Source organism: Sander lucioperca, chromosome 13 (assembly GCF_008315115.2).
Source record: "Sander lucioperca isolate FBNREF2018 chromosome 13, SLUC_FBN_1.2, whole genome shotgun sequence".
Classification (NCBI taxonomy): domain Eukaryota; kingdom Metazoa; phylum Chordata; class Actinopteri; order Perciformes; family Percidae; genus Sander; species Sander lucioperca.
Genome location: NC_050185.1, coordinates 33434969 through 33448155, shown reverse-complemented (window position 1 = coordinate 33448155; position 13187 = coordinate 33434969). Strand labels below are relative to the sequence as shown.

The following is a 13187-nucleotide window of genomic DNA, read 5'->3' as shown; positions in this document are numbered from 1 at the left end:
CATTTTCAGGTTCATTTTTGTATTTTGTGTTTCTACTAGAACATGTTTACATGCTTTAATGTTGAAAAAACATTATTATTATTATATTTTTCTCATACTGTCCATGGCTGCAGCACCTGTATTCACCCTCTGTCTGAGATGTAGGAGCGCCTGTGTCTTTAAGCCCGCCTCCCGAAAAAGCTCAGAAATCGGGCATGGGTTGACATCAGCTTGAGCTGAGACTAGAAAACAGTTGGAAGCGGAGTGTTCAGAATGGTCTGAAATCTGAGGTTTTGCTGACAGGGATTTCTTTAACATGTGTTTACCTCATTATTTTAAGCTTTGGCCAGGTTTAATATGAACATCTGACATTGTAACATTATATACATATATGACAGAAAATAAGGAACGGCATAATAGGTCCTCTTTAACTTGATTTTCTGTAAATATTTGAGACTAACAAAATCCATAGGAGATGAAAGTAATTAGGTGAGAGTCCCAGTGGATGGCTAATTACAGTGTTATGAAGCCCTCAGTAAAGATGGATTAATGCAGTGTAATGTGATACGTGGTTGATCCCCACAGGAACGTTCTGCTTTTCCTCATTCTGCCTATGAGTAGAATGCAGCCTTCATCCATTGTACATTTTATCCTTTAGTCTACCCTTACCCAACAAAAGAAATAAATGTCTGTGGCGATTATATAAAATGTCAAAGAAAACCTCTGAGGGAAGAACATTTCTATCTGCATTTTGCTTATTTTCTTATTGACCCCTATTAGTGTACAATGTTCACTTCATGGAATTATTGGCCCTGGGTCACATTGCTTTCCATTTACTGATGGGCACAGGGGATAGTTACATCAGATCCTGTGCAGTTTGAAACTGGGAGCTCGAGAAGCCTTCCTCCTGGTCAATATCGTAAATCACTCCGGATTACTTTCAGCACTTAAGAGAGGAGAGACCACTGCTGACACATTGATCAGTGAATCCATCTATTTCCTAAGCCTCTCCCGTGTAATCTATCTCACTGCGATGGCCATCCAGTTGTGTCACGCCCCTCCTCTGCTGTTGGAAATGAAACCCTGCCTCCAAAATTTTGTGAAACGAGCACAAAGTGTGAAACTCAGATTACGCATTGTGGACATGAAGCAAAGACTATTTTCGTTTTTAGTTGAACCGGAGGCATCTTTGGCACCACAGTCCTGCTTTTTTGCAGAGGAGTTATCTTGAACTAAGGTCAAACTTTGGCAATGTTTGTGTGTCAGTGACTAAATAGCAGCCATCTAGACATTGCCTAAAGAGGTACTCAGAATATTTTAACTGCAGAAATGTTTCCCCACAGAGAGACAACCTCAGAGGCTAAACACATGATGACTGTCTCCATTTGCCTTGGCACCCTTGATGTCTGAGTACCCACAGGAAGCACAGAACTGCCTCTCCTCTGCTGGCTTTAGTATTTCACCAGAGGCCGTCTCTCTCTGCTACTGTAGAGTTTGGTAAAGGTTAAATGAGAGTTCCCTTTCAGAGTGGCTGCATGCAATGTGACTGGTGTTTATTTGGATAGTTTGAAAGCCACTCCAATGGCCGCTAGTCGATGAACTTGTCACATAACACAAACATACCACGGTTTAAGTAGCATCATTTGGGTGCAAATGGAGTCTAAATGACTTTATTAAACAGGATAAACGAATAAATGTTTCCTTTCCATATCTGATTTCATGTGGTATGAGCCGTATAAACAACCATGTTAACAACCAACCAGGATTTTACAGGCTTATCCTGTTTCATTATATGCTCATTCACTTACAATAACATGCTTTTTTCTAAGTAACAAGACCAAGAGTCTACATTGATGCTAGTGGCTCTGTGAGGGTGTACTGAGACACAGCGGTGCTTTGAGCTACATGCTAACAGGCTCACAATGACAGGTATAATGTTCTTAAGATAGCAGAAGCCAAGATGGGGCTTGTGCTGACTGGCTGTCTTAGCACTGCTGGCACTTTGACACTGAGTCACTGAGACATCACACAGTCATGCTGATGGCCAACCATCTCAGTTTAATATCTTTTGACACCACACTGCTTCTTCTTATTTGGCCTCAGTGGTTTAGGAGCTGGACAAAGTCAGAGGAGTGGAATATTAATTTGACAATAGAAAGATGAAGAGTGACTCACCATGCCTTTTTTGTCCTTGTGGTCAGTTCCATCCGCTACTAACTCCAGTAGTGAGGAGTATGTATTTATATATGGGGCCTTTTTATGCCTCTGTGCTGACGACAGCCGTGGCCAGAGGCATTATGTTTTTGGGTCTCTCTGTTCGTCCTATTCTCATGAACGCAATATCTTGGGAATGCCTTGAGGGAATTTCTTTACATTTGGCACCAACGTCCACTTGGACTTAAAGCATTAGTGCGTAAGTTTTTGATATTAATGTACGTCCGTTACATTCAAGCCTCTGCCAAATGAGTTGCTACAAAGCTAATTAAGACTATCGGCTCCACACAACTCTCTCTGTATTTCTCAGTATGGCTATATTCAGAAGATTGTGGCGTCCGGTGACTTAGATAGAGATAAATAGATAGTTAAAGATAATCACTAGTGCTGTCAAATGATTACAATATTTAATTGCGATTAATCGCATAAATGTCATAGTTAACTCGCAATTAATCGCACATTTTTATCTGTTCTAAATGTCCTTTGATTTCTTTTTGTCCCATTATTTTTTTTCTCATTTTAATGCTCTTATCAACATGGAAAAGTGGATCGGCTTGCTTTGTGCTTTTGTCGCCTGGCTTTGACGAGGGGGCGGAGAATTTGCATCAGCTGTGTGCTTGGCCATCAAGTGGTATTTCAGACTGGACGTGCTGCGATGATAGCTCAGTTCACAACGACAAAACCCACAGATCACTTTGGTCTTGTCAATAGAACCATTTGTCAACTTTTTAAAAGTAAACTTTCCATTCAGAATCTTATTGGCATCCATTTCGTCTCGAGCTCGCCATCTAATCAAAACGTAACGTTAGCCTACTACTCTTTGGCCGGCTCGCGAGCCCAAACAAGTGTGTGCGGCGTGCCTGTTGTTTTGTTTCCGGTCTAGCTAGATCCGGTGTGGTGTCGTAGTTTTCCTAACGTTACTAGTTGTTGCAACAGCATGTGAAAAAAAACTACAAAGTTTGCTAGGACAAAAAGAACGTTAATCTTGCAATAAAAAAAATTGACGCCGTTAAAATGGGTTTGTGTTAACGCCGTTAATAACGTGTTTAACTGACAGCACTAATAATTACCTCTTCTGAAGAGTCCATCATGTTTTTTTAGTCCTCCGTGTCCTCCTTGGCTACTAGCAACTGCAACGGTCTAGTAGGATAAGATGATGAATTGACATTTTATACCCATAAGGTCAAAGGTCAACTTCACAGTGACATCATAATGTCCTGCAAAAACACTTTTCTGGCCATTATTCAACGCCATAACTCAGAAACAGAAGGGGAGACATTTGGTTGGTTACTGAATTGTTGTAAAAAAGATTGTTTATATACAGTATATATGTGTGTGTATATATATATACATAAATTCCTTCATAGTCTACATATATTATATGAATTTGGACAGACCTGGATGGAAACTGCAACTTGACTGGTTGGCGGAGGCATACAACCGCGAGGCTGTAATTCTAGTTTTGGAAGGTCATGGTTCTTATATGTTAAATGGATGTTTAGAATTATTAAATGTTTATTGTATGGAAAAAAAAGATGAAACATATGCTCTGCTCTGTGGACTTTCCCACATTGTGTACATTCTGTGCATATTAATTTGACTGCTGCCAGAGAACGGGATTACAGTCATGTAATTAGAGAACACCCTGTTACAGGTAGAGATGCTGGTGATAAAAGTAGAGCTTTAATGATAAGTCAGCAAGTGGCCCGCGATTTTCAAGTGTGAAGTTTTGCGGCTTTTTATTGTTATGTAATTGTAAATTTTATATTTTTTTGGAAAATAATTTTTTGGAAATTGATCGGATGAAACAAGACAAAAAAAAAATGAAACAAAGAAGGACACAATGTTGTTTGGAGGAAAACACAATTTGAACAAGTGATCAGTGAAGTCAAATGTAATTAAAGCTTATTTGTTCTGGCTGTAGTGTGATGTCCTTGGATTGGTATTGTATTTCTGTTATAATAGATGTTTCTCTTAGACATTTAAGGATATTGTGACCAGTGGGATGTTTGTACATGTCAATGAGCTTTTGTGTCTCATACATGTGGTCACCATGTGTGAAAGACATTCAGCAGCTGTACTAGTCAGTTTTGCATGTTGGCTGACCCCAGGGCCAGTGGGCGTGGATTTCTAACTAACAGGAAACCAGTGTTCCTGACTGGGAAGCACAGTGCTGTAAGATGTGGCTATGTGGCACCCTAGATATGTCACCAAGGGAAAATGATTTCCCCTTCAGTCATAGTTCACATTTCTTAAAACCTAAAAAGTTAAGGCATTACAACTTAAACTTTTTATCTGTAGTTACTGCTCTCTGCCTTTGTAGGGCAGCACAAGTGTCTGAAATGTCATTTATTGCGTCTGTATACTGAGTGTGTATTATACTGGGAGAAATGAACGAGGTAGTGATTTCATACACAGCCCTGGAGAAATAGTATGCTATGCTCTAACATTTTGGGGGGAGAGTTAGATGAGAGGATCAACATCATTCTCATATCTCTCGGTTAAATATAAGGCTACAGGCACCAGCTGGTTATCTTAGCTTAGCACAAATACTGGAAACGGAGACAACGAGCTTGCCTTTGTCGAATGTTAACAAATACCAACACAAAAACTAATGTGCAAAAAGGAGGTTTTATTGGGGGTTGTGTGCTGGACTATATCTTAGATGGGAGCAGTAACAGGCTAGCTGTTACCCCCTGTTTCCAGTTTTTGTGCTAAGCTAAGACAAGCTAAGCTAACCGGCTGCTAGCTGTAGTTTCATGTTAACTATACAGATAGTCTCGCATTGCCAGACCTTCCATTGTCTTCGCATTGCTAGTCCACACAGCATTCCGGGATAGGAGAAAAAAACGTGCTTTGGTTTATTGGCATGGCTTTAAACCAATCACAATCGTCGCACGGAGCCACGATGCCGCTGCAAAATAGTGTCGGGAAGGAACTTGTTTTGGTGGAACATGTTTACGTTCAAAAGTTGTTTTTGTCGTGCGAGAGAAAACTCAGATTGGACAGATAGTCTAGCTAGCTGTCTGGATTTACCCTGCAGAGATCTAAATCGACCGGAGTTCCGGAAAATTCCAACACAAACAAAAGGGAAGGTAACGGACCTCCGGCCAAAAAGAAGGACATACGGCGGAATTTCCGGCGGCAACGGAGCAATCCCGGAACTAGAACGTCATGGATATAGACTACCATACAGATATTAAAGTGATGTTGAGCTCATCTCTTCTCCAGAAAGCGAAGAAGTGCATTTAACAAAATGACAAACTCTTTGTTTATTCCAACTAAATAAACTATATTAAGGTTTATTAAGACAAGTAATAACCAGCAATGGTAATTCTTCTACAATCACTTCCTGAACTTCTTTCTTTCTGCATGTTGTTTTTATAATTGAAAGACCTTTTACTCTGTTGTAGGTGGGAGGCTCTAAGATGGGAGTCATACGCTACATGGGAGAGACAGACTTCGCCAAGGGTGAATGGTGTGGGGTCGAGCTGGATGAGCCCCTGGGGAAGAATGATGGTGCAGTGGCTGGTACAAGGTAGACACACACACACACACACACACACACACACACACATTATGTATGCATCAAGCTCCCCAAATTCCTTTGCTTTTTCCCCTAAAGGGACATTGAGGGGAAGACTGTGGCGCCATCTGTTCAGTTGTTTGTTCTTTGTTCTATCATCTGTTTGTCCATGAAATTACACTGTCTGACCCGTTAGCCCAGAGCTGGTCTGCACTGTTGGTCTGGCATTTTTTATGCTTCATATTTATCACATTTATTAAATGTAGGGTTTGCATTTGCTCACCTCCAGTAATGGAAAATGTTTTAAATAGCATTAATACAAAATCCCTAACCTCATGCCCCTCTCCCTGCAGGTACTTTCAGTGTCTTCACAAGTTTGGCCTGTTTGCTCCGATCCACAAGGTGATTCGCATCGGCTTCCCTTCCACCAGCCCGGCCAAGGCTAAGAAGAGCAAGCGGATGGCCATGGGGGTTTCCTCTCTGGCCCACAGCCCCAGCAGCTCCTCCATCAGTTCAGTCAGCTCGGTGGCCTCCTCCGTGGGTGGACGACCGAGCCGAACTGGGCTGGTAAGATGACGGCAGTGTGCCTCAAATACATACTGAGAGAAAAGGGGCTGTTCATACAGTGTAATGTTGCTGCTTAAAGGAATTGTTCGACAGTTTGGGAATTACACTTACTCGCTTTCTTGCAGAGAGTTAGATGAGAAGAGTGATACCACTGTCAGACATTAGAGTGGTGTCAATCTTCTCATCTAACTCTCTCCAATAAAGCAGATAGTATTATAGTAGAAAGTATTCCTTTAAAGTAAATAGGTGAGTAAGTAAACTACAGTTTACAAAATTTCAATACAGAGTTACAAGGCACAATACCATAGCATTTCAGTGAAATTGAGGTAGATGTCAGCTATGGTAGGGAGAAAGACACCTTTCCGCAGTTTCCACTAATTTCTGCAGGGACCTGTGATTTGAGAATTTCCGTACCAGATAGAGATAGTTTATTTTTGTCTTATTTGTGCAGGTTTAGCGGCCGCAAAAGCCACGCAATCCTTTTGTGAAATCGCCTGTCAGTGTCTTTTAAGACTAATAACCTCAGGAATGGTTGGCAACAAACTAAAATGAATGGAACATCAGGGTATCTCACATTGATTTCAGCTTCTGGTTGCAAGCCAGATCTTGGATGGAGAACCCTTGCCTTTACTTTACTTAATTGTTGGCACCAGTGTCAGACGGCGCTGCAAGCAGCCATTCTGAATTGTCAAGCTGATCACCCTGCACAAACTATTCACTGTTATTTATAAAGATCTTTGGTGTACCACGTTCATGTTGTTAAATGTTAGGAAAGTATGCTCTGTCCCTACAGAAACTTCTTATACCACACATGAACGCAGTGTTAAAACCTCAGTCAGTCGCTGCATTATTGGCAGTGAAATATTCATAACATCCATAAAAGTATACATGACTTTTTCTGCAGTCGTTGCTGTAGTACATAATAGATGTGTCCACACAAAAGCAAGAATTCATGACCTTTGCAACATCCAGTAACCATGTATTTGACATTTCAGCTGTTAGGGTCTTCAATGTTTCTGTATCAGAAATGCTGCAGACAAAAGAATGCAGGGTTATTTGTGACATGTTAATGATTTTATGTACAATATAGTATCATTAACAACTACTTTGGTTTTCAACTAGAATGTCCTTGTTGAAGAAAACTCCATTATCATTATTATTCTGTTCTAAACGAAAGGCTACTGAATTGAACTGATTTCAGGCAGGAATCCTTTCAAAGAGCACACTCTAGTGGTCAAAGGAAATGTTGCATCTTTCAGGACTTAATATTTCAGAAACAACATGACATCATGACTTCGTGTAAACATACACGCCACTTTCCTAAAGCCAAGTGGCGTGTTATCTGTACACACTTTTAGCTATCCGCGTGTATATCTACGCTGTATACAGCAGACGGCAGTCTACTGTATCACAGCGTAAACATACACGCCACTTTCTAAAGCCACGTGGCGTGTTATCGCGAGGCTACGTGTTATCGCGAGGCTACGGTTGGTTTTAACGTCACACGTGGGGGTAAAAGAAAAACCGGTTGGAATTAGGTAAAGAAGAACTGGGTTGGGTTTAGGAAAAGAAAAACGTGGTAAGGAAACAACACACGCAGAAAACGAAGGAAACATCACACACGGGACGCAATCCCCAATCTCCTGGGTGAAAGTCCTGTGTTTTACCCATCTTCCACCCCGACCAACCTCCCTACGCGGATTTTCGCCCTTTCATACTACTCGCTACGGCGTCAATTCACACGCGAACGCAAGGTAATGTATGTCAGTGGAGGACAAACGGCGTTGATAAACACGCTAAAAAGCGAGTGTGCGTCTTCATAACACGCCAATAACGCCATACCAATTGGCGTGTCATACATACGCCACTTCATTAGAACAGTCTGTTAGAAAATAGTTTAAAAAGTTTAAAATGGTCGGGCGCCCAGATAGCTCAGTTGGTAGAGCGGGCGCCCATATGTAGAGGTTCACTCCTCGACGCAGCGGGCTCGGGTTTAACTCCGACCTGCGGCCCTTTGCTGCATGTCATTCCCCCTCTCTCTCCCCTTTCATGTCTTCATCTGTCCTGTCAAATAAAGGACTAAAAATGCCCAAAACATAATCTTAAAAAAAAAAGAAAAAGTTTACAATGTTTATGTCTAAGTTCACTTCAGTTTTACACAAGATCTTACTCTTGTCAGGATGAGAAGGCTAGATATACAGAAGGCTGGGTATTTGTAATTTTTTTTCTTCTTAGGGATAACAAGCTTTGCCTTTTCATAATCGTGAAATAATTAACCTGTGATTACATGAAAGCAGTCGTTATGTCAGGTTTACTAAGTCATTTTTTCCATGATCATGTTGTAAGTCATGAAACTGGTTTTGACTAGATGTTTTCACGTAATAATGAAATATTAAATAGAGATCCCAAGGAAGCAAAGCATATTACGTCGAGATCAAAGAATAGCTGCTTTCCCGTGATCATTAAATAACTATATTATATGAGCTCAGTGAAAGAAGAAAGGTTGATGTACAGTAAGAGAAATAGATATTTCGATCTCAACCAGATGTGTTCTGAGGGAATCCGTACTCATTCCTACCTCATTATTTTCTCTCCTAGCACTTTGATTGCCCCTGTCTCTCCACACTTCCCTACATTTTTAAACCTTTCGTCCAACCTCTCTTCCCACTTCCTCGCTGTTCCCTTGCATTCTTTTCTTTCCTGCACACCCTTCATTCTGCTCAACTTTCTTAATGTTTTATGTCCTTTTTGTTTTTCAGCTGACTGAGACATCTTCGCGCTACGCCCGTAAGATCTCGGGCACCACCGCGCTCCAGGAAGCCCTGAAGGAGAAGCAGCAGCACATCGAGCAGCTGCTGGCCGAGAGGGACCAGGAGCGAGCCGACATGGCCAAAGCCACCAGCCACATCTGTGAGGTGGAGAAGGAGCTTAGCGTCCTCAAGGTGCAGCACATGCAGGTACCCAATATTATACATTTCTGCATTACTGTTGTTGTGTTCGGGATACACCAGTCCGCCCAATACCTTATGTAACAATAAATCTGTTGTAGGTCTCATAAATGCCTTCCTTCTTACTATCCACAGTATGTAACGGAGAATGAGAGCACCCTCCAGCAAATCAAAGCCATGTTGGCCAGCACACAGAAAGATAAACTGGAACTGTCCAATCAGCTCGAAGAAGAGAAAAGGTAATGACAGAGTTGTGCTACTTTCACTCTCTCATGCAACAGTGCTGGTACATAAATCTAAATGCGAGTCATTGTTCTGTGTTATATGTTGAAGTGTCCACAGGCCTTTACAAAAATATCATTTCAAATCATCGTACATTGAATTTTACTTTTGTTCCTCTCATCTTGTACTTCAAACTTGGTTTTACGCATCATCACATTTTTACATTATCATTATTTGAAAACAAAACATTTTGTCTGAAATGTTGATCTCTCTTTAGACTTATTTCATGAATTAATTCCACTGTAGTTTCTATAGAATGTCTCTTAAAGGAATACTTCATCCCCAAAATGATCATTTGCATATCAACTTGTGTCTGTGCATAAGAAAACGCACGTGTCTGGGAAGTACTGAGCATACGACTGGATAAACGAGATTTGGATTATACTGCACGAGTTGTTTGAGAATTTGTAAACGGATGTTTTGATAGTTTCGCTGTTGTTAAACATGGCCCCCTGTTACTTCAATTTAACAAGAATGTTCTCCGTATTGGGATTTTTTTATTCACCATTGAGGCATGTGACAAAAACAAAGTTTTCTCAAAGAATTCACAGGGTGAGGAATAAATAAACAAATGATCATTTTGGGGTTGGAATATTCCTGTAAAGAAATAGTTCAACATCTTGGGAAATAAACGTATTTGTATTCTTTCTGAGGGAGATTAGAAGATTGGTATGAATCTCATGTGGGTGCATTATGTACAGAGCTGGAGTAAGGACATGGTTAGCCTAGCTTAGCATACAAACTGGAAACAGGGGAAAACAGCCAGTCGGGGCTCTGTCCACAGTGAAAAAAAGCCAAGCAACACATCTAAAGCTAATTAATGAACACATATCTTGACATGTGCAATACCCAGCGAGGCTACACAGAAGTACTAGGTGGATGGATAAATTGTCGGGTTTTTACGTTTCTGTTTGTGTACGGATTAAACAAATGAGACCCGTTGTGTAAACGAGACAGTTATAGAGTTATTGGTGGGTTTGTTTTTTCACTTATGATAGAGCCAAAAAACAGTCTTTGCTTCAGCTCCATACTTAACGCACAGAACTGATTTATCCATCTTCTAATCTCGCTCTCGCTAAAAAAGCAAAGAAGCAGATACGGTTAATGCCGACAGTTACGTTTTCTCTCATGACTGTTGGGACAAAAGTTGTGATTTCTACAAAAACAGACGGATCACAAGACAGTGTGAAATGTGAGGTTTAGAAATAGATGTATGTGACCATGTTTACACACAGTCTTATTATTCTTAGTGATTTAACAGTCCATGATGCTTTGACGTTTTCATCCTCTGTGCCACATCTCGCACAACTTTTTTGTTTAACAGGAAAGTGGAGGACCTCCAGTTCAGAGTAGAGGAGGAATCCATCACCAAGGGAGACCTGGAGGTATTTATCAGCTTTATTTATACCTATAAACTGTATCAATCATGGAATATATGTGCTTCCTCATGCTAAAATACAGTGTATCCTTTAATATCGTGGGACCTGAGAAGGTAAAAGAAAGACGTATAAGGGGTTCAAACATCCAGTAAAGATGATAATGTCTTTGGGAGGATGGCTTGGATGCACAAAAGCAAATGTGTGCACCTCAATATTTTCTGTAGACCACATAAAAAACCCCATTTTAAATTGGTTTCATGAGAGGATGATCTGGACCTGAACCCCTCTCAACTGTTGATTGACAGCTTCCCCAGTCACTATGCTTACCCCAGCAATACAGATATTTTCATGAAAGGAGAGCAGTGGTTTTCAGTGGCAGCATGTTTTGGGGGCAAAAGTCAAGCAAAAAAAATGTGAGGATTTAAAAACCACGAATAAATAGCTGACTTCAATGAAGGTGTTACTTGCACCTCATTTTAAGTTATGTGGAGCTGAAGTCTGAAATCCATTAGATAAGGTACAGCTATCTGTCCTCTCTCCTGTATGTCCCTTGAGAAAGAGCCTGAATGTAAGGTGAATGGAATTTTTTCACTTCAAATATGCTCTTGGCTTTCCCTGCATTTAGCCTCCAAATATATAATATATACACCGAGAAACACATTTGTCATTGCGCAGTCAAGTATTCTACATTTCTTTAGAAAAAAAGGCTAGAGACTATTTGAGAATACAGATGATTTTTTTTTAAAACTTTACTATAACTACAACTTTTGCCTTCTTTACAATAGAGCAAAATGTTCCAACACTGCATGGAAGCCATCTTTTAAACAAGGATGTGGATAAAGCACAGTAGGCTGGACTGATAACGGATTAGACTAGTGATGTTTTTATAATTTATTTTTTGTAAACAAGTCGCAGAAAAAGACAACGCTTTCTGACTTCCCTACCTTGTCTGTAGCACTCAACCTCAAGCTTGCAAGGTTCCTATCAAAGACTAAAATCTTTGAAAAAATGGTTACAAATATATACTTTAAATTAAAAAAAAGCATAAATTATATTATAGAGAAGCAGAGCACTGTAGTTTTTTTTTTTTAGCAACAACGTGACTCAAACAGGAGTAAATCGGGCATTTATTGGGGACTATTTTCAGCCGTGGATTAATACACATTTTGTGCTGTAAGGAGTATGTACAGCAGCAGGATGGTGTATGTGGGTTTGAATCAATATAAACTACACTGCACATAGTCATGTAGTTGAAAGAACAACAGTGTGGCTCATTGATGTGTTTTTTTGTTATTTAAGTTTTTATTGAGTTTTTTTTTAAGGAACATTAACACAAATGAGCAAGTACAAAATACAAAAAAAATAACATCTTACATGCAAAATGAACTTCACCTCAGAGCCTAAAGTTTAACTGACCTCAATCTCCAGCCTCTCCTCGTCGACTCTCCTCATCATACGATCAACTCTTTTCAGAGTCTCTATCATTCCCCTTGGATCTGTATGGGTCTCTTTCCCTTGGAGTCTTTTCTTCGTTTTCTTCTTTTCTATCAGTCTTTTGTTCCTTCCTGTCTTTCTCTTTGTTTCTTTCTGTAGACTCAGAGGAAAATGGAACGTGCCCATATCCGTCAGCTTGAGCAGAGCCTGCTCCTCGAAAAGTCGAGAGCAGAGGTGCTTCAGAAAGACTTAGAGAAGAGGAGGGTAAAAAAAGCACGAGCCCTCTGCCTGTAGCCTGTGTGCTTCTGCACCTGTTTGCTTCTTTGTTGATAGTAACACAACTCATAAACTGCACAGGTCATACAAGTCATACTCCACCTGTCTTTGGTGTCCAAATTTACATCGAATCAAACCACAGATATATGAATAATAATTTCAAATCAATACACATACTATAAAAAAGATCACTACTGTTATTTTTTGTATGATTTGCTGAAATAATATAAAAATACAGAACATTTCCAGCCTTTTCTTTTAAAGTATGTCTGATATACGAATCGCCCACTTTATTAGGTACACTGGTTGAATTGCTCCTTAACGCAAATGTTTAATTAGCCAATCATGTGGCAGCAAGTCAATTAAGATTAAGATATACTTGATGATGATGATCCGGTAAGGGGAAATCTCTTTTCTTTTTTTTTTTGGAAGAGGCATGTAGTGTACTTGGTCATGAGGAAGTTTAAACCAAGCATCAGAAACTGCTGATCGATTGGGATTTTTACGCGCAACAATCTCTAGGGCTTACAGAGAATGGTCCGAAGAAGAGAAAACATCCAGGGAGCAGCAGGTCTCGGGCCA

General features: G+C 40.2%; 1 protein-coding gene across 5 annotated transcripts in view; it reads left to right on the top strand.

The window, feature by feature from the left end:
• clip2 (CAP-GLY domain containing linker protein 2) overlaps positions 1-13187 on the top strand; it is a 43820-nt gene that overhangs the window by 13088 nt on the left and 17545 nt on the right. For 3 of the 5 annotated variants that reach the window (XM_036008929.1, XM_031307951.2, XM_036008930.1), the window contains exons 4-9: positions 5607-5731; positions 6073-6286; positions 9046-9243; positions 9370-9473; positions 10841-10901; positions 12489-12593. In XM_036008929.1, coding sequence (XP_035864822.1) covers positions 5607-5731; positions 6073-6286; positions 9046-9243; positions 9370-9473; positions 10841-10901; positions 12489-12593 — 807 coding nt within the window. The remainder of the gene's footprint in view (positions 1-5606; positions 5732-6072; positions 6287-9045; positions 9244-9369; positions 9474-10840; positions 10902-12488; positions 12594-13187) is intronic. The other 2 variants (XM_031307952.2, XM_031307953.2) reach the window with 1 other exon arrangement.